The sequence below is a fragment of the Hippoglossus stenolepis genome, chromosome 7 (genome assembly GCF_022539355.2).
Source record: "Hippoglossus stenolepis isolate QCI-W04-F060 chromosome 7, HSTE1.2, whole genome shotgun sequence".
Classification (NCBI taxonomy): Eukaryota; Metazoa; Chordata; class Actinopteri; order Pleuronectiformes; family Pleuronectidae; genus Hippoglossus; species Hippoglossus stenolepis.
The window spans coordinates 23,319,068-23,341,055 of NC_061489.1; the positions used below are offsets into that span (position 1 = coordinate 23,319,068).

General features: G+C 41.1%; 2 protein-coding genes across 3 annotated transcripts in view; both read left to right on the top strand.

Annotated features, from left to right (window-relative positions):
- The window catches only part of rxfp1 (relaxin family peptide receptor 1), a 51,247-nt gene extending 40,950 nt beyond the window's left edge, over positions 1-10,297 (top strand). The window contains exons 16-18 of one of the 2 annotated variants that reach the window (XM_035162336.1): positions 5,401-5,811; positions 5,982-6,200; positions 7,360-10,297. In XM_035162336.1, the coding sequence (XP_035018227.1) occupies positions 5,401-5,811; positions 5,982-6,200; positions 7,360-7,766 (1,037 nt within the window). In that variant the 3' untranslated portion in view covers positions 7,767-10,297. The remainder of the gene's footprint in view (positions 1-5,400; positions 5,812-5,981; positions 6,201-7,359) is intronic. The other variant, XM_035162337.1, reaches the window with a different exon arrangement.
- Positions 10,298-11,830: 1,533 nt separating this feature from the next.
- On the top strand, positions 11,831-21,470 carry etfdh (electron transfer flavoprotein dehydrogenase). The gene is made up of 13 exons (XM_035161207.2): positions 11,831-12,069; positions 12,742-12,900; positions 13,534-13,763; positions 14,058-14,139; positions 14,612-14,730; positions 15,071-15,148; positions 15,692-15,838; positions 16,230-16,370; positions 16,619-16,762; positions 17,426-17,594; positions 18,365-18,547; positions 19,053-19,274; positions 21,209-21,470. Exons 1-13 carry the CDS (start codon positions 12,039-12,041, stop codon positions 21,370-21,372), a joined length of 1,869 nt encoding a protein of 622 aa, XP_035017098.1. The 5' UTR covers positions 11,831-12,038; the 3' UTR covers positions 21,373-21,470.
- The last annotated feature ends 518 nt before the right edge of the window (positions 21,471-21,988 follow it).

The following is a 21,988-nucleotide window of genomic DNA, read 5'->3' on the forward strand; positions in this document are numbered from 1 at the left end:
TTGATGATTGGCTGGCTGGTTGGTTAGCTTGATGATTGATTGCGTGGCTGGCTGGTTGGTTGGTTAGTTGTTGATTTGAGTTGATGATTGCTTGCTGGCTGGCTGGTTGGTTGGTTAGCTTGTTGATGATTGGTTGGCTGGCTGGTTGGTCTGTCGGTTTGTTTGCTGGTTGATGGAAGGATAGAACTGGTTGAATATATATGAATATATAGAAGTCTATAATATAATATAGAAGACGTTAAACTTTAGTGTGGATCCCGACAAAAGGGGTGAATTTATTTCACTTTCTTTCTTCACCTTTGCGAGACGGGGCATTTCTGACATTTTCACTCATTTCTCAGAGAATAATTGATGAAAGAAAATCCGGCTGACTGCATTTAGGGCACTGATCTTTATGAATCTATCTTATTTGGTGCAGCTTCATTGGATTTAAGGGAACTGTTGGGCCTTTGTGGAGGTAAACGCTCTACTGAGTACAAGTCTAGTCCAATTTCTTCACGTTATACGAGGAGAGATGGTTAAATTTGTACTGTCCAGTAACACATTTTTAAAAATATGCTAATTTGATGGCTGCTTGACTAATGAAAACGAGTTCACAGTTTACACACATTCATATTTACCCTTTCAGTGTGTTTATAAGCTTGACTGTAGGTCGTGGAGCTGAGCCAGATACAACTGCAGAGGTGGAACTGACAAATTCTGAAAGCGTTCAACACCCAGTGGGAAGTTGAAATTGGTGCTCAGAGTGATTATCAGTGTGTTTCATCAACTGCTTTCATATAATACACACTGTGAGACACCCTCATAAATACTAAATGTGTGAATGACCGAAAATCTCATTAAATATCTCCTGAATACAAGGATTCACTCACTCCAAGAAATGATTCATAAAACAAAACTGTAATAAAAATGTGGTAACTGCACGAGATGATTAGTCCAGTCGATGGCTGATTAGATAGTTGGACTCATGTGCCACGTTAATGGAAGATGTGTGTAATCATTTGTTATTAAAACAACATCTTTAAGTCACTCATTTGCAGTAAATGCCTTAACTTTATGTGTTGGGGTTTTTCTTTTTATTATTTTTGTGTTGTACATGACAAATATAGATCAGCATCTTGTTTGGATGGAGTTTGTTCAAAAGCTTATTCCTCTACAGCAAACTGACTTTATTTACCAGGTGAAAGGTCTTCAGGATATAGAGTTTGAATTTAACAGGACCCAAAGTGCAGACTAGACTGGTAGCAACAAGAGTATGTTATATGAGAGTATACCAAAAAACAAGCTTACATTAATAAATTGTTGTCTGCCTTATTGTCTCAGTCCTTGCTATGACAAAGCAGATCACACCAGACAAATAATAATGTCCAAAATCTATTATTCGAAAAACGAGTCCAAGTTTTATAAAGAGTCATTTAAAGCTGTAAAGAGTGGGATCAAAAAAGAGAGATTCTCGAGTGTGTCAGGTTAAAATGGACGGTTGATAGAAAAGACGTGTGTGTTCTCGTGGAGAGACAGGAAATGATTTAAAGATGAGACTCGGCACTGATGCCGAACAGAAGGTTTGATTTGAGATGGAGCCGCTCAAGCTAAGAAAGTGCATTTCCCTTCACGTAGCAGCGTGTCGTTCTCTGGCCTCTGATTGAAGAACGCTGTTTATCCCGTCATGATGTGTGAAGTCAGTGCATCGCTCGTTCTACACATGTCTGTTCGGAACGCGCTGTGGTGATGCTGGATGGGTTTCCTCCTATATCTTTATTCAAGAGTGCGGTCTTTCGCTTTGAGAGCAGGACACGTACAGATTTTCGAATGCTCCCACTCAAAACCCTGCACTCAGATATACTCTGCTCGTGCAAAGCGTCTCTCGGATTTCTCCTTCTTCAAACAGTCTCTGGGACTCTGAAGCTGCTCGATCGCTGCTGCTCAAAGAGCTGTTCACCTGTCTATTCAAAGTTTGGTGAAGCTCCACTCAGTACGCAGAACCCTGAACTGGAAAATCTGTGTTGAAGTTGATTAATATTAAAAATATCGCCATGTCTTAATTACACCAGATTCAACACTGATCTTCATTGGGCCCTAAGGACACGTGCCAAGTGTGAAGGTGTGAGCATGAACGTTTTCTCCTGATATGCAAGTTACAAACTTAGAGAGATTTGTGGAGTCATTAGGCAGATGGGAGGAGAGAACGTACACTAAAGCCGACCACATCAATCTCAGCCACATCATCCTGTTGTCAGAAGCCCTCAGAGGTGATGTAAATTACCTGTATGGTTACCGCAGAGAGATAATTTAGTTTGACGAGCAACTGTGCCGAGCGAGAAGACATTGAAGGTCCCCTATATGGATTTACCATAAGACTCAGCTGTTCGGATCAAAGGACTCACACATGCAGAGCAGAAAATATATGTTACGGTGGATGGATCCTCTCTTTCCTGCTGCATCCACAATGAAAGCCGCAGATCACAGTCGTTTTTCATATCTCGTGTGAGGGCTCACTCGCTTAATACGTCGCAGAATTCGAAAGTTTATGACCAGAATGTCAGTCGGGGCTTAAGGTAATTAACACAAGAGTAATAGTCGAGATATTCTTAATTATCAGAGTGTGTCTGCATGTTGCTTTACATCCCGTTATTAAAGGGCTGGACCGAGTTGAGCCATGCAGATAGATTTAATTTGAACCAATGGGCCCTCTCGACATATAGAAGTGGTAATTCTATGTATTTTTAGCGCTGGAGCTCCCAGCGTCGTTTCACACATTTATGTGATCTGAATCCAACATTTTCTTTCCTATCGCCTTTTTCTATTATTTAATTGTCACTTATCTCGGTATCCATGCAACTGGGCCCCCAGTGTCCTCTCCACCCTGAGCTCGAGGGAACGCCAACCTGAGGGTCAAGTTTTAATCTTTGATGAACTGATTTACATTCGCATTCTGAATTGAAGTATCATTTCACATTTATATCCAATACACACGTAAGAAAGCTGCTAAACCTGCAAACTAAATTGAATTGTTAAGTGGCATCTAGGCGTAGGTGTCAGAGAATCATCCAGGTTGACATTCACCTCCGCTCTCCCGTTCAATTTTCATATACCGACATGAGTCTTTAATGATCATATGCACCACATGTTGAATTAAAAATGCTTCTTGATGATTACTGGTATGTTTGTGTATCAAAGAAAACGACCCTCGGGGGGGGGTTCGGGTCATGAATTTACTGTATCATTTTGTCGAGGACTAAACATCAAGCAGTGACAGCATGAAGCAAAAAATCCCTCAGAGGTCGTAAGTTGTGAGTTAAATTTCAGCTTTGAGTGTCAGCAGAACATTGTGATGAATTTGCAGAGGGCAGATGAAGTGTGAAGCGTGAAGGAAACAAGATGTAGGGATTCATTCATTATTTTGGTATCCTTCTTCCAGGCAACCGTTTGTGCATCTGAAAACCTGAACTGAAGGTCAGGCTTGGAGCCGAATGCTTTGACATCTGTGAAGATTAAAGGTCAATGCGTTCAATCAGAAAAATGCACAAGCAGTCTTCCCATTAGATGAGCAGTATAAACCCCTCAATGTTTTTTATGTAATTATGCACATGTAATTATTGTTTACCCATAAATATCCATATACGGATGTTAGAGTTCGGCTCAGGTCACAATTTTCTGTCCAACCCTGTTCTTACCTCAAGATTTTATCTGAACTTTGAACAGATATATGCATTTTATTTTTTTTTAATGGGGGTAAATCCACTAATAAAAGTTGTTTATCTGTTTTTTCCCACTGGTGCGTAACTTTTTGCGTCACAAATGCACCAGGAACTCCGGTGTCACCTCGCAGTCTTGCCTAATCAATATGTTCACCCAGATTTCATGTTTCCATGAATGTTTCAGTACCGGAGCGTGTGTCCACCGCGCAGTCCTTTGACCTTGGAGTGAATGCCAGTTATTTCATCTCCTTTGCACAGAAAAAGCCAGATGTGAGTGGGTGTCAGGGGCTTTTTGCCCAGTGGAAAAGGGACTGAATGGATGTTGAAACCCATCCTTTTTAATGATTGGACAATAGTCAAGGTCGATCTTTTTCTAGCTCAAACAGCCTCTGATTGAAGACATTTGTTCAACCATTCAATCTTAAAAAAGACTATTGACACAGTGAATAATATGTTACTCGCTTATGTGGCGAGAGTTACGAGAGACAATCAATACCACCCTCATGTCAGATCTGTTGCATCTTTCATGATTTGCTCCAAAAGTCGATTGTGGACATCTTCACCATCAATCGTGACACAAAATCTTTAGATCGGCTGCCTCTGGCTGGATTGTGATCTAATGTGCTCTTTTTTAGAACTGCAGTCTGACCAAGAGGATTTCAGAATGTACGTCGTGTAATTCATATTCTGCACATGCTCCATTCTTTATATCCAGCTTTGTATAAAAAGGCCTTTTAAATGTTGGCATCGAGTGGTTTGTCCTCGGTCACGTTTCTCTTGAGAGAAGACTCAAGGTTGAGCGGCTGCTGAATATTTTGAAGTCACTGCTTTATTGTTATTGCACAGAAGTTTGTAAAGTTCTTCAAATCAGCGATTCTCAACGCGGAGCTTGCGAGATAATATCTTGAGGTCGCTAGATGGTCGTGGACAAAGAAAATGATATATTTAGAATAAAATTGCATATTTAAGACTTGGAATTGCTTTTTTATTTAAATCTCCGTGCCAGCGATACGATCTGCTTTAGAATGGATGTGATTGAGTGTGTTTGAAAGTCAAAGTCAGGTCTGTTCTGGCCGTGCAGGAGATGTCTGGCTGCTCAGGTGAATGCATCGTGTTCCTTATGACTCATTGGCTCTTAGAGTGAGAAAAGGCTCATAAAACAGTCAAAGGTTCAGCTCAATTTAATCATAAGGTTCAGAGTTATGGCAGACGACGCTGAGGAGAAAACACATCTCAGCTTCCCCACCTGATGAGACAAGAGCTGCATTACACACCTGCGATGCGGTGTCACCAGCGACCCAACCTGTCCACTGACATTAGTGAGTGACTGTGGGATAAAAAGAGGATTTATGAACTCGAAGGGCCCTTAGAGAGATCATACTTCCACGCCAAGGCCCAACAGACCCCTGATGAAACCCCACATTTCAATTCACTAGATCTAGATCTTTATTTGGAGCTGCACCAATTGCACAAACCCCATTAATAACAGTCCCTTAAACTTGTCTGATTTGTATTCTCTGAGCTCTTTCCTGCCCCATATTCTGTCCTTCCACCAAGTTTCGTGGTCATCTGTAAAGTAGACAAACAGAATAAAACATATTCTGCTCAGCTGGGTCACATGCATCAGCCTGATTTATATCATTGGATCAGGACTCAGACAAGTTGACAACCACTGATCTAAAAAAGCTCTTCTTACTTGCAGGTGCAGACGGGCTGATGGGCGTCTACCTCTTCATGATCGGCGCTTATGACCTGAAGTTTCGAGGCGAGTACAACCGGCACGCTCAGGCCTGGATGGACAGTGGTCAGTGTCAGGTCATCGGCTCCTTGGCCATGCTGTCCACCGAGGTGTCCGTGCTGCTCCTCACTTATCTCACCCTGGAGAAATACATCTGCATCGTCTACCCTTTCCAGTACTTGACGCCCGGCTGGCGACGAACTGTCACCATCCTCCTCGGGATTTGGGTGTTTGGCTTTATCGTTGCCTTCCTGCCGCTGGCCTGCAAGGGGCTGTTCCGCAACTTCTACGGGACCAACGGGGTTTGCTTCCCGCTGCACTCGGAGCAGCCTGAGACGCTGTGGGCTCACGTTTACTCCATCGTTATTTTCCTAGGTGGGGAATCTGTACTTTCAATAATCCGTCAAGGTTTTTGTTGTGATTGTCTATTTGTGTGTTTGTATTTATTTGCATGTGGATTCATAGCTTGTTATGAATGCAAATCCGCAGTGCAAACACATGCTGCTGCAGCTGATCCAGAATCAAACAACATGTCTCCCCTGTAGGTCTGAACCTGGTGGCGTTCCTCATCATCGTCCTCGCCTATGCAAGCATGTTCTATAACATCCAGAGAACAGGCACTCAGACCACCATGTACAGCAACCACATCAAGAAAGAGGTGACCATCGCCAAGAGGTTCTTCTCCATCGTCGTGACGGACTCCCTGTGCTGGATCCCCATTTTCATCCTCAAGATCCTGTCACTGCTGCAGGTGGAGATTCCCGGTATAGTAGAAGTGCTATAAACATTTAAAGGAAACGCTCCACTGACAGTCTGTGTTTTGAGTGTCATGTACAATATCGTGCTCCCTCAGTGTAACTTCAGTGTGGCTCCATCCAGAAGGTTCTTGGTTGGTTCCTTCACAGAGGATAGCAGCAGGATTCACAGGAGTTTTAAAATGTTATTAATTATACTTTTATACTTGAGTCTTCGTGGCTCAAGGTAAAACAACCTGTGTTTGGATTTAGAGAAAATCTCTTTCTACGGAGGACGCCATGTTTTCTACAGGCGTCCAAACTGGACAAACTAAACACCTTTTGAGTTTTTATGACAACTGAAGGCTACCACAGATTCTGTATCATGTTTGTAAGGAGAGGGTGAGGTGAGGGGTATTCAGCTGCAACATGCAACTTCACCACTAGATGTCACTAAATACTACACACTGAACCTTTAAATCATTACCATGATAAACCCATTTTTATTTATTTTCTTGATATATAATCATGTTTTGTAAACTGAACTGCAACTTAAAATGTTATTTCAGTTTTACTGGTTTAGCACATACACTAAATAATAATGGGAGACACGTCTTTCTCCCACTATCCAGAAATGAAGCTAAAATATCACAGGCGATGAGCTTTGAAGACATGATGGCATGACAGAAAATAAGAAAATTATTTTTTGAGAGATACAGAGCATATGAATGTTATAAAAGTTGGACCAAAACATATTTGATAAAAGTTTTGACACACGTTTTGAATCCATCTGCTGTGAATCCAATCTGACGACTGGCAGAGCTGCAAATGTTTTACAGTCACCTGTCAATCTTACAAGGAGCAAAAACTCAAAAGATGTATTTTCAGTGGAATCTTCCTTTAAGTTTTTCAATAATCGTGTGTTAATCTTACAATATAGTAGTTTAATATCTGCTGAAGACCTGTGTTACTGTATAAAGAGCATTTAACTGTAGCCACCTTGATGACGTTTGCACTCTAGTCCATTTAGTGATGAGCGGAGGCCCCATGTGGGGATAAAAATATTTCCCTTTATCATACAAATGCCTGTGAAAAAAGGCTTTCATGTTATTGTTCTCATCTTTAAAGCCAGGCCACATACCAGGTCGGTTGTTTCATTTCTCTCTGTGTTTTCCCTCTGCACCTGCAGGTACCATCAGCTCCTGGGTGGTCATATTCATCCTCCCCATCAACAGTGCTCTTAATCCCATCCTGTACACGCTGACCACGCGGCCTTTCAAAGAGACCATTCTGCAGGTGTGGGCTAACTACAGGCAGAGGAGGCCGCTGCTCAGCGGTCACCCCGCTCATCATCCGTCGCTCACCTGGCAGGAGACGTGGCCGCTGCAGGAGAACAGCCACGGCCTCACCCCGGGCCACGCTCTGGAAATGACAAACACGCTAGCCAAGCTCACCCCTGTGGAAAACCCCAACGAGGGATACAATGTCATTGCGCCGTGCACGCAGCAGAAGCAGTGTACGGTCGTGTCGGTGTGCTCACAGAAACAAACCATGCTGCACACGCTCGCTCACACACAAACAAATGAACTCATCTAGGTGTGTCTCGCTGCAAGTAAACGTGATCCAGCTTCATCCGTCGCCACAATAACAAGCATTTAACCTGTTTAAAGATACACTTGTTGATTTCTTCATCAGTATTCATGAGTGTTTTTTGGAAATCCCAGTGCCTGTCTTACCGGAGCACCAGCAGAAGTCTATAAATCCTTTATATGTAGGGTTGGGTTCTGAAATCCGCTATTAAATGGCTCCTGGGGCTAAAGTATTGTGGAGGTGAATGGACCTGGGGGATGACAGCATGGCACTGGTGGAAAAGATATCGAAAGACGGATTAACACATTGTTGGGTTTTTTGACAATGTCACCAGCCAAAATCCATTTATTTTACAAAATAAATCCCTTAATAACAAAAACGGGATTTTCTTGCCGACAGATAAATACAGATAAAGTGTCTCTCAGCCACAGATGACTCTGCCCACTGAACCCCAGTAAGTTTCATTTCCCAGCAACTAAGGCGGTGTTTTTAATTATTTTGTATGTCTTGTTAATTAACACAACACAATTTAATGAATTCAGTTAGTAGAGCAGAGGCAGCCACTTAAGGCTTAAGACAGAAGCGGTTCGGATCCCATCTGTGGATTAACTACATTTGCACCATCTGCAGGCATTAGGTATAACAGCTGCATTTCTTACTTTTAGTTATTAGCCATGGCAGCGGCATTAGTACGGTGGATCAACCATTTGGTCTTAAACATTTTGAACGAAATAATTACAATATAATGTCCACTGGAAGTCATGAATTTTATTATAAATGTTTTTATAAAGAGAAAACCAAGCGATTATGACCCAAACCTGACGGGCATCTGTGTTTTTATGTCCTAGCCTGACCTAAACCCAATGTTTTTCCTGATTCCTGAAAAGATCAAGTAGATAAGTCGACTTGATCGAACTCGACTCAAGCCTGAATATCATTTCAAGTTTTTTCCACAGTATCCACAGTACTTAGAACCACTTAGAACCATAGACTGTTGGGACTGGTCTACCAACAACTGACCTCCCTTCTGTGTAAGGTTGCTTAAATCACGTAATCTTCCTTTAAACTAGTTTTATTGTTGTTTTTTTTTACTGCAGTCAAAACTGATAAACGTGTTTGTTTGCTAATGTTTTCTTTTGTTGAGTATTTTATATACTGACCGTAATACGTTTGGTGTAATATAATTTTATATCGACATGTTTGATACATTTCTTATCGTATTTATTAGCATCTCTCCTGACACTGATGCACCAGCTTAAACTCTGGTATCATATTATCTGTAGCTGTAAATCAGCCTATGCTGCCATGGCAGGTGACAGTTCATTTAAATATGGGAACTGTTAAAACACATGCAAATGATCTGATGGGAATCCCTCTGCAAAACACCACAGCCACATTTATCACCAAAGATGCTCCTACATATTTGTAAAAGTCATATTAAGTGTTAAAAGAAATGGGAATTGGAAGGAAGGTTTAATAAAATGAGGATAATGGTGTTCAGGATGGATCTGAATTCCATCAAACACAGTGGTCAGCAGTGCAGTAATTCCATTATCGTCTTTTCATTGGGACATTGGGACATTGTGTGACCTGGAAATCTGTTACATGTTCAGCTGAAGTCATTGAACCATCTGAGTTAATGTAAACCTGTACATTGTGAAAAAATATGATTAACTTGAAGGTTAAATTCTCTTTTTTTTTGTACAATGAGCCAGTGAGGAGTTCTTCTGATGGATGAACTGATCCATTTTATAACTTTCCTTTGTCAAGAGTTCATATGCACATCAGAATTCATTTCATGCTGTATGTTGCTCCTTGAATCTCATATTGCTGACAGCACTGTACAAAGAACCTATAGCAGCAAAGATATTTTTTACTTTGTGTAAATCCTCTTCATCTTCTCATGCAGTCTGCAAGGGAAACAAAAAATATGAACTTTTTGTATTCTGTATTTTTGTCTTTAGTCCGTTGTGAAATATTGAATGTAATATATAAGATGGGTTTGGTAAAGAATGTACTGTATTTAATATGGACAGGTATAACTTGGTGAAAGTTATAAGTGAGTTGCAGCTACACAGGCAGCAGTTTTAAATTGTCTTTTATAAAAACCCTGTGTAGACTTTCCCCAGCTGGTCTGGGGGTCAGAACATGGACCTCACCAACAACCACACAACACATTCTTAACACTGTGATCTGTACAGTAAAGACATTTGTAACAATGGTCATTATGCATGCATCTGTGCATACTTGGTTCTGTGAAGGACTGATTCCTGTAGAAATAGATTTTTTTTCAGACACGTTGAATGTGTGAATGCTTTGCAAACAACACAAGAGGAGAATAAATTCGATGCTATGACGATGGAATGCGAGTACATTGTGCTTTATGTGACCGTTTGTGTTTACATCACATTACCATTCATGCTGAAAAGAATTCTATTGAATATTGATGGGAACGTTTGTTTTAAACTTGTGTTATTGGTTTCTTTGTTGTATTGACCTGTGCCCGACAATAAATAAATTATGAAGTTGAATAAAAACTGCTTGTTGACCTTATATGTCGTGCAAAGCAGCTGCTATGAAGCTTCCTGCATGCAAATTTAAAGATCGAAGATTTTTTGGGAATTTAACACAAATGTAAGGAACTTAAAAGAAGTTAATGCACAGCAACGGACCTTTAAATAACAATTAACTCGGATTTCCATATCTTTAGATGTTTTTTGGAAGTTAACCAGTTAAATTCCACCTAGAAGAACACATACACTCAGAAGAGAAAGTATTTCTTAATATGTGCAGTTTTATTTGGATACACGATAATACAACAATAATGGGTTAAGTATATTACATAGAATAATGTTTTTTTTACTATAGTGCAATCAACATCAACAACAGACACACACATTGTACATTTATATCCAATTGCATCAATTCAAGTATCCAGCCTTAACTTTGTACTTTGTACTACATATTCTTATTTTATTATGGGCAAAGGCATAATGAGAACATCAAATATTTAAAAATAGAAAGCCAAATATGTAATAACAGTTAAGGCTGAGTACTTGAATGATGCAATTGTACATGAATGCACAGTGCGGGTGTCTGCTGTTGATATTGATTACACTAGTTAGTGAGGTCTTGTGGCCTGAGGGAAAAGGCTTATACTCTGGTGTGTGGTGGTGCTAGTCCACCACTGATTAGTCATTAGTTGTCCATAAATGAATCAGGATTACTGTCTCTAGAAATAACTTATTCATGTGGTTTCTTTTTATTTATGTAATTATTTATACGTTATATTTGGAGCTGTGTTTATGTGTCTTTACGGGCTACATGTTTGGTTAAATTTACAAAATGTAGAAGTGTGCAAGATTTAGGTGAAAGGGATCTATTGGCAGACATTGAATATGAAATAATCCTATAGTTGTGTTTTCACTAGTGTGTTTCATCTAAATTGTACAAATTGTGGTTTTCTTTACCCTAGAATGGCCCCTTTATATTTAAATACTTTAAATTTAAATACTTTATATTTACATCAGGAGCAGGTCCTTTTTACGGAGGCAGACATGTTTTTTACAGTAGCCCAGACTGGACAACCTTAACACCTTTGAGTTTTTATGACTTTATGCTTGCATGCGGAGGGTGAAGTGAGGGGTGTTCCGCTGCAACATGCTACTTCACCACTAGATGTCGCTAAATTCTACACACTGCACCTTTAATTTTTTTGGGAGCATTGTATAGTCACAGCCATATAGCGAACAGTAAATTAGGAAGTGTGCATCTTACTGAATCAGGGGTTGTGTGTGGATGTTGGACATATAACGGGCACCTCTGTGTACAGTACGGCCCCTGATTTAGAAACATCCTGGATCACCAGGATGTTTCTAGTGGTGAGATGAGCGTGTGCAGAATAAACCATTAAGTCTAAAGTCTCTATACAATAATATAAACCTTCTGCAGACAGTGGACAGTGGCCTGGGACGACCTCTGCAGCTTCACACCTGATTCATAAACGTGTTTCTCCTGGATTTACCCCCTGACTGACACACGGTGAATGTTTACAGATCTACACTGGGGCAGGAGAGGCGTGCGGCGCCGCAGCAGCAGCAGCAGCGCAGCTTTGTGACGCGGACATGTGTCCTGGTTATGAGACGTGTTTTGTAAGGACTCAGATTTTGTAACAGAGCGACTGTGTCTCCTCGTCTCTCCCGCACATCAGCGTCCCTGAAGCGGATCTTTAAAGGCAAACCCACGGTCCGCTAGTGAGCTAACGCTAGCTGACACACCATGTTTCCAGCTAGCAGATACTCCAGTAGAGGTATGTCTGCTGTTAGCATGTTAGCTAAAGTATTTTTGAGTATGTTTTGGTGCTGAAAGTTGTTTTGCTAACTTTACCAACAGTGGTGTTAGCTCACTTATTCACACACTAAAAGCCACTTAATTGAGTGGCTTTTATTATTTTTGACATTGGTTCATCTGCGTTAGCACCAGCCCTAAACAGTCCAGCTTGTGCTAGCATTATGCTAACATGTAGGTTAAAGTTGAACCAGTGTGTGGGTCACTGAAACTGTGTCCTTGTCCCGGGTTAAATGAACCGTTCACTCGTTTTTCATTTATTCACCAACTCTGTCACTGACTTGTTGTTATTGTGAAAGTTTGTGTGATGTTATGATGATTTTAACTCGCAGCAGGGAGCTTGAATTTAGCTTAGCAGCAGTTGTATATAGCTTAGCTAGCTAGCATGGTGCCACTGCTGCATATTAGTGAGGCAGCTTCATGTTATTCTCACCACGTTAGCCACTAAAATAGCGTTTAAGCTTGTTTCTGGCACGCTGTCATAAGGTTGCATGCATTATGTCACCTCTCTGAACTGCTACGTGCATTTGTTGTATTTCCTGAGTATCTTATCACAGAAGTACCAGATAAGAGTAAACCCAGCCTGTAAAGTACACAGTCTCAGGTCTGAACTGGTCTGATCGTGTGTTTGCAGCCCACAGGTGCATCAGGGCATTGAAAACAGTGCATACGGAGCATGCTGCCCCTCAGCTGTACACAACACTACACAGCAGATCCTGCTCCTCGGTGTCAGCGCCCCGCATCACAACACACTACACCATCCACCCCAGGGAGAAGGACCAGAGATGGGAAGGTGAGACACGTCACTTGGGTTTCTGCCTCATGATCAAGGCACTGTTGAGGGATCCAGTTCAATCTTATCCATGTTTCTGATATGTATGTTCAGGACTAGTAATTCTGTTATTCTTCAATTTTACCCAAGAGTAAATTTCCCAGGCAAACTCATAATACATCTTCTAGGAAATGACTAAAGAAATCAAGATGTTTTCGACAATTCAAAGTATAACTTGCATTACACGTCTCCTTTTGAGAACTTCCTGTAACATTTGGTATCATGGTCTTATAGGCTGGGTTGGTAAGTTGTTGATTTCCTCTTCATGTACCAATTGATCAATAAATAAAGTTGTCTGGGGGGAAAAGGCTGTGGCCCTCGCACGACTGTAATAAACACAACCAATGATATTTATTTATATATGAATAAAGATTATTATATCATTGGAACCTTATAAAGTTATTCACTGTTGAACCTGTCTGACAATAACTGACCTTCCTGCCTGCGCTCTCCCTGCACATGACCGGAGTCTTCAACCCGGAATCCAAACACTTCAGTCCTGGAATATTGCACACCGAGTCTGAATGTATTGCCTCTCTCTTTCATGGTTAGTCTCCCTTAATATTTCCCTCTCATGTTCTGATTCATTCCCAGGGATGGAAATGGAGCGGTTTGCCGACGAGGCGGATGTGGTGATCGTCGGTGGGGGCCCTGCCGGCCTTTCGGCAGCCATTCGTCTGAAGCAGCTAGCCAACGAACACGAGAAGGAGCTGCGGGTGTGCCTTGTGGAGAAGGCCTCTCAGATTGGAGCTCACACTCTGTCCGGAGCTTGCCTGGAGCCCACCGCACTCGATGAGCTCTTTCCTGATTGGAAGGAACGAGGCGTGAGTCTTGTTTAACATTTCTTCTTTTGGGACTTAGGTGTTTATAAATATACCCTTCCTGCTTCTCTGTGTTGTGTATTATATGTTTTGTGGCTGTACAGTATATGTTTATACAGCCATGTAGTACTGTTTATTCATCATGATTTGCATACACATACACTGTCTATATGTATGCTAATATTGGAGAATGTATTTATTTGAATAACAAAGCGTGTCATTTGATCGTAATTTTATTTATTGATAATCACAAATCCTTGTGCGCTCTCAGCAATACACATTTTGTTCTTAACTCAGGCACCTCTGAACACGCCAGTGACTGAAGATGTGTTCAGCATTTTAACAGAGAAACACAGAATCCCAGTCCCCATATTGCCAGGTAAAAAAAAACACTATTGGATTGTCGTATTGATGTCATGGTTTCAGTCAGAGATTATTGACCGGTATGTGTTATTTACATTAGCGAGCGAGGAGGCTCCAAACAGAGGTGTGCAGGATTTAAACCTGACACTTTAAATGTCTGCAGTGCAAATTAAGTGGTTTATATATCGAACAGACATGTTGTGAATCTAAACTGATGGAGAGAAAGATGCAATGACCTCTGAAGGCCCAACACACATTATTTACCAATTATAATCAGTTTAGAACATATTTGTAATCCATACGGTCAAAAGAAACATCAGAGAATGATTATTTAAATGGATTAAAGTTATATCTATTTGTTTTTATGTTATTAAAGCAGAAATGCAGGAGCTCTCAAACTCTGGCTCCACATGTCACAACTTCATAAAACACTGTTACCCTCAGCAGTGTTGATTTACTGAGTGCATGATTTTTCTGGCTGTCTGTAGGACTGCCCATGGGGAACCATGGCAACTACATTGTGAGGCTGGGGAACTTTGTGCGCTGGCTGGGGGAGCAGGCTGAGGAGCTCGGAGTGGAGCTGTACCCTGGTTACGCTGCAGCTGAGGTGAGACCGCCCTGGAATTTCTTTGATGTACTGAATATTTTTACTTCCCCCCCCCCTCTCATCTTATATCTTTATGAAAATATGCTATAGGTGGTCAGGTTGAGTTTATGGTTGTGAAGTCAAGTCAAGAAAACCAGATGAGATATATTTTGTCAGACTTTTTTTTACTTTTCAGTTTCTTTGAATTTAATTAAGAAAGATCAGTCTTTAAGTTTGTAAATTCGTGTTAAATTACCTTATCAGATTTTTATAATTCATCAAAGAATGATGGAAAGTTGCTTTAAACCTTTGAGTCATTTTAATTAAAAATGTTAACTTTTATCTGTCTTATTTTGTCAAGGTTTTGTTTCATGAAGATGGAAGTGTAAAAGGAATTGCCACTAATGATGTAGGCATCGCCAAGGATGGTTCACCAAAGGTACCTTTTTTTTTATTTAATAAAATTTAATTTAATAAAATTGTTTCACTGTTGTTGTTTTTTTTTTTTGATCTTGAGCATGTTGTAAATGTTTGCAGATTTATTAACAATAAAAGTACAATTTTAAAGTTAGTATATTTTATAATATACACATGAAAAGCTTAGATGCACCAAGGCTTTGAAAATAATTATTAAAACTAATTTAAACTGAACTGACCCAACAGACTTTGTGCGACATTACATTTTGTTCCTGTTAATCCGCCTCTGGCATTTACTTTTAATGAGATCACACAAGTCATGATGAGATGGCAAGCTGTTATTAACCAGGTAGCAACATGTAGTCCATCATGTCCCTCAGCCAAGTTTCTGCAAGAATTTATGACATTAACATCACCAAATTTGATACAGTCTGAACCTGGGACAAAAATGTAGGTTTAGATGTTTTTTGAACAGGTGCCTTTTTTCTTTTTTGCTCATTATACCATTTTTTTTTTTTGGTCTTCATGAAATGTCTTCATGCCTCCTTTTCCTCTCGTCCCTCAGGATGTCTTTGAGCGGGGAATGGAGCTCCATGCTAAAGTCACGCTGTTCGGTGAGGGCTGCCATGGCCACTTGGCCAAGCAGCTTTACAGGCAATTCAACCTGCGTGAGAACTGCGAGCCCCAGACCTACGCCATCGGCCTGAAGGAGGTAAACAACACATAGCAACAACATCAAGATAAAGTCCGAAAGAAACTGGTATCCCACTCCCCCCGTCCCCCCCCCTTAATCTGGTTTATCTGATCATTCGTAATGAGGAATGTCCGTCCTGAGGAATCCGACCGGAGATTCAGCATCACAATCCCCATAAAGTAAACTCTGTTGACCCTGATAGCATTAAACCACATAAATATATCGTCTATATCTCCTAAATGTGTTGTTTTTGTTACAAGAAACCAACATTTTATTCCTTAATGAAAACCAAAACAGTCTCAAAGCCAAATGTAGTTGATGCTGATTTTAAATAAATATAAATCAGTGAAATTAATGAAATTTCTTCTGCCTGTTGGCAACTTTTGTTCGCTCTATGAATTTTTTAAAGGTGTGGGCGATTGATGAGAAGAAGTGGAGGCCAGGCAGAGTGGAGCATTCTGTGGGTTGGCCCCTGAACAGGAACACGTACGGAGGATCCTTCCTGTATCACCTGAACGAAGGAGAGCCACTGGTGGCATTGGGCTTTGTGGTGAGTTGCTTTGGAGACATTTCTGTTGGCAAACTTCAAACTTGTTTTCGAGTCATCTGAGATGATAGAAGCTGGACCTGATGTGTCATAACCAAGACTCTGGTTATGCAACAGTTTTAATTCAACACTACAGTACAAGACGTTCGGGAAAAATTACAATAATGAATGGATTTCCAGGTACCTGTCTCCTTGGTGTCTTCGACTTATTTGGTTGATTTAATTAGAATATTTTCTATTTCCCACTCCAGGTCGGTCTGGACTACAGCAACCCTTACCTGAGTCCCTTCAGAGAGTTCCAGCGCTGGAAACACCATCCGTTCGTAGCACCAACTCTGGAGGGAGGCACCAGAATCGGATACGGAGCCAGAGCCCTGAACGAGGGAGGGTTACAGGTAATGAACGGAGGACAGTTGCATGGCATTATGTGTGTCTGTCAAACTTGTGAGCAGTGAACCAGCCCTTCGTTGGGTCTTTAACGTCATTAAACAGACCTCATCTAAATTACATGAGATTGATCCAGTGCGGCTTTGTCACTGGGGAAAATAACAAAGATGTACTCCCAGTTAATTTGTTTACATGGGTAGAGACTGTAGCGCCCAACTCTATTAAAATAACCAGTTTCCCTGAAGGAACTTAGGGACACAATTTATTCCTAGTTGAAAATTAAAGTAAGAACACAAGGATTTTAATAAGAGAAGGCTTCATAGCCACTGTTGTTCAAATTGGGTGTTGACAATCATGGAAGTTTCATGGTATCGGTATCGACTTCTAAATCTTTGGTATCATGACATCCCTAGATTACATTAAGATAATGTGTAACAATATAGACAGTTTAAAATAATAGCACTTTATCTGCACTGGGTAACATTTATTCATACGTTTGAAACTATCATTGTAATAAAATAAAAGTGAGTATTACCTATCTTGCATTCCTCTAACAGGAGTGAGATCCAGTGTCCGATGCAGTTGTCGCTCATCTGCACTAAGGTTCAACATGTTGTGAACAAAAAGTAGAGTTTGAAAATTAACTCGAACCAACTCCTCTTCCTCTCCAGTCTATCCCAGAGCTGACGTTCCCTGGAGGGCTTCTTATTGGCTGCAGCCCCGGTTTCATGAACGTCCCAAAGATCAAAGGCACCCACACAGCGATGAAGAGCGGCATGCTGGCTGCCGAGGCCATTTTCCCCAAACTCACAGCCGAGAGCCTGGATTCAGAGAGCGCAGGTACACAACATCCATTCATAGCCTGGATCGTAGTGACTGTCTGTAGGGAAAAAAGAGAACATGTAATAATTGCATTCATAAAGGTTGGGTCATGTTTTATGTGCCAGGGTTTGAATCCACTTAGGCAATACAATATCAGTTGTGCAGCTCATAACACTGAAGAACAAGAAGGGCCCTGAGAGCACATACAAAGCTGATTGGCTTTCAGGAGATATTTACAAAAATGTCGGGAAAAACACAATATCGTGCTTTGTTAAAGAAAGTATGGAGAAAAGTCCTGTATTCGAGAAGAACAAATCCCTCCACGAATTGTGCACACTCTAGATATCAGTCCCCTACATATGCCTGGTTTCTTTCATCGAGGTTTCATTCATTATTACCTTGGAAATCTGTGAAAATCTCAGACAATGACTTATCTCAATATGTTACAGAAAGTAATAACAAAGAAATCCGGGATATGTCGGTTTGTCTGCCAAAATGTGAAGGGTTCTTCCTTGGCCCATGTCCCATCCTTCTAACAAGTGTCCTTGAAATGAGTAGTTGTGTAGCATAAACATGCTTTTAAACAAATGGACAAGTGTGACAATGGAATGGCAGTGGAGTTTTAGTCTGTACTGAACTTATCTCTACAAGTTATTTCTTCTGCTGGAACATTTTCAAGTTGAATCATTCTTTTATAAATGTATATTTACTACGGTCAGGGTGACACGAGGCATTGTTCCATAAAACGAGCAGAATAGAAATCGTACTTTTCTTCTCTTTCCTCCCAGGTCTCCATGTGCCGGAGTACGCTGAGGCATTAAAGAGCTCATGGGTGTGGAAAGAGCTGCGCGCGGTGAGAAACATCAGGCCGTCGTTCCACAATTACTTCGGCCTGTACGGTGGAATGGCCTACACCGGTATTTTCTACTGGATCTTCAGAGGAAAAGAGCCGTGGACACTCAAACACTGTGGTGAGGATCATGGTGCAGAATCTAATAAGCTGCTGTATGAAGGCGAACAAAGAGCTGAGGGAAAGGATGGCTGTAAAGAATCTATACTGAACATGAACAGAATAAATATGTTCAATAACAAAGCACTGAATAGAAAATCGCATTGGGAGGCCTAAAAAGAATGTGACCTCCTGTATTTATATAATCTCATTGAAAAGAAACTTCTCTTGCTTTCTTACTCTATTGATTCTTATAAGAACGCAGCCTTTCCATGTAAACACGGTATATAAAGAATATAGCTCTGTGTGAAGCCTGTGTAGCGTTCATGGCCCCAGGCGAACGTGGAAAGAGTTGTTATATGTACAGTGCATCAGAAAAGATTTTCACCGTGTTTATCTGTGCTGCTGATGAGCAGCAGTAGCCGCACAATGCCAGCGGGTTTCCTTCAGGTGAGCTATGAGGTCATCTTATCTCGGGCGGAGAAAAAAACAACATTTCATAACCGGCTCCGCTCCATCTGTCTCAGGCCTTGATGCAGACCAGCTGAAACCGGCGAAAGATTGCACACCGATTGAGTATCCCAAGCCCGACGGCAAGATAAGCTTCGACCTGCTCTCCTCTGTGGCCCTAAGTGGCACCAATCATGAGGGGGACCAGCCCCCCCATCTGACCCTGAAGGATGACAGCGTTCCAGTTGCCAGGAATCTGGCCATATACGACGGGCCCGAGCAGCGCTTCTGCCCCGCAGGTAACACCCTCACAAACGCTGGCAAGCATCACATATACAATCTATAATAGATGAGTTATTCTTTTATTTCCCTGATTGTTTTTGTGGCTTGTGGTTTTTCACCAAAATCACAAGCAAAAGAGACTAAAACAAGTGTGTGCGTCCAGGTCGTGTTCTCACTCCGAGCGAAGTTAACCACAGTTTGATTTGGAGGCGATTTTTGAAAGAAGGCCAAGAGCAGCGTTTCAGGCACCGTGGCAAACAATCAAAGTACAATAACGAAGCAAACACTTGAATGTTCAGCCGGGTGCAGCAGTTTGGAGAAGTACTCTGTTCCATTCTGACAGATTCAGGAAATGAGGGATGGGAAACATTTGATCGCGTATATACCCTGAAATTACTGAACTGGAATAGAGGCTGATTTCTAGAAGTGTGATTTTTCTTTTTAAACTTATTTTGTGGTTGGATGTGCAGTAAAAAGAGTTATTGCTGTAGAAATGAATTGCAAAGGATTAAAACTTTCCCTGGTTTCACACACGATCTCCAGAAATATGACACCTCACTTCTGAAAATCTGGATTGCTGCAACAGCCTTTGTTTTAAAACCATTATCTTTCAATCATGTCCACAACGAATGTGCTGGCGTTTTTTTATCAATAGGAGAAGAGAGAGCGAGGGGACTGAGGCGAGCAGGCTGTGCTGTCTCAGGTTATTGTCTGTGTTCCTCGCTGCAGTTGTGATTGAAGAGCTGAGCTCCGTATTCTGTCTCAGACACTGGAACAGCTTGAATCCTGTGGAAACTTGAATGAAGGTTAATGACGTGTGGTCAGCAGCTACAGCAGCTACGCTCACGTGAACACGTGAGAAGCCAAATGCAGCGAGACAGTGTGTGGTCCACAGAGGTGAGCGCTGATGAAGAGCTGAAGAGATTGGATACAGCAGCACAGTATCTGAAACTGTAGCAGTGAAGAAACTCCATTCACACAGCAGCTTTGTTTTTATTCCCCTGGGATATGATGTGAGGGGGGGGGTAGAGTGATCGGTACGTCTTTAGTCTTTTCATTTCCAGAGCAGAACTCGCACCATTTGTTGTTGTCAAAGGGAAATCTATTGTAAATCGTGTAGAAACCTTTTAATGGTGAATTATTTGCCATAAATTGTCGAGAGGATTCTGTAGAAGAGGCTACATGTAGACAGAATCTATGAATTTCTACATCTAATGCCCTGCTAATGCAAATTGATGCTTTAAAATGTTTTCTACTAATTTTGATAGATTTAACAATATCTTCAAACCTGTGATTTCAAACTGCAGCATCGTCCACATTCAGAAAGGCCGCCTCCGTTTGTGATCTGTGAAAGATGTGTGTCTCATCACGTTCATTCAAAATGTCCTACTTTCAGTTTTGGATTCAAAAAGTGGGATTTAACTCCACCGTCTTTCATGTAGACTTCTGGTCGCTGTGGGGAGGGGCAGCAGTCAGGTCTGTGGTTCAGCTGTAAGATACAAAGCCCTGAGCTGCTTATTTAGACTGAAGAATCAGTACCACTTGAAACAAAGCATGAGTTTTGACAATAAAAGGCAATGGTGTAAAAAAAGCTGATGCATCTTTGTCTCTTGAGTAGAAAATAAAACACTGCGGTGGCTGAGTAGTTTGTCAAAAGCAAGAACAAACATGAATGTGGAGCACATACGACCACCAAGGCTCAATGTCCCCCTTAAATTCAATGAAGAGGCACCAAATGTCAGATTTATTTATTTTTTTAATCCCGATCCATGAATCATTTCTCTGGGAAAACGCCAAACACCATATCTTGCTGTGTTGAAGTGAAAAGTTAAACTTTAATAGGCTCTTTCGTGGATCGTTTCCCTTCCACCAAGTTTAGTGGAAATCCGTTTTTTGGTTCCTTTGTGCCCGTTCTCTAACTGGTTTACTCTCTTCTAACGAACCGTCCCAGGTGTGTACGAGTACGTTCCCGTGGAAACAGGAGACGGGATGAGGTTGCAGATTAACGCTCAGAACTGTGTCCACTGCAAGACCTGCGACATCAAGGACCCGAGCCAGAACATCAACTGGGTTGTGCCCGAAGGCGGCGGCGGACCCGCCTACAATGGAATGTGAACCTCAGGAGTTTTATTTAATGTTTTCTCTCGACTGTAAGTACGACATATTCAGGATTACTGTTGGCAGCGGATGTGCCAAAGTGTGGAAGTGGGAAATAAAATCTATGTAGCTGTTTTTGAGTTTAAATATAAATAATAAAATTTCAAAAAATACAAAAGCAGTATTTTGTTGTTGAAATTCAAGTGTATTGGGTCAGAGGTTGTGAAACAGATTCAGAATCATAATAAAATTCAAGTGGAAGCAGAGGTCAGTAGTTTTTGGATGATTCCCTCAACAATATGGGCATTTAACAGTTTTTTTTAAAGAAGTACTTAATCAGCTGTCATAGATAATATATTTCCTTCAAGATCTGTATAGGGTGTTTTTTTTAATTCAGGCTTATTGTAGTGATGCACCGATCTGATAGTGATATTGATTCAAAACAGCTGGACTGGGTATCTGTGACACTACGACCAATATATGTATGAATATATTGAAATGTTATTTAAGCCTGACGTTGCCTTACACACATGAAAGATCCCAGTTTTTGTATTGAAGCAATACAACTAAAACCCAGTCAAATCGGTGCATCCATGTTTTTATTTTAGCATCATCACAGTTGTAAAGATCCACA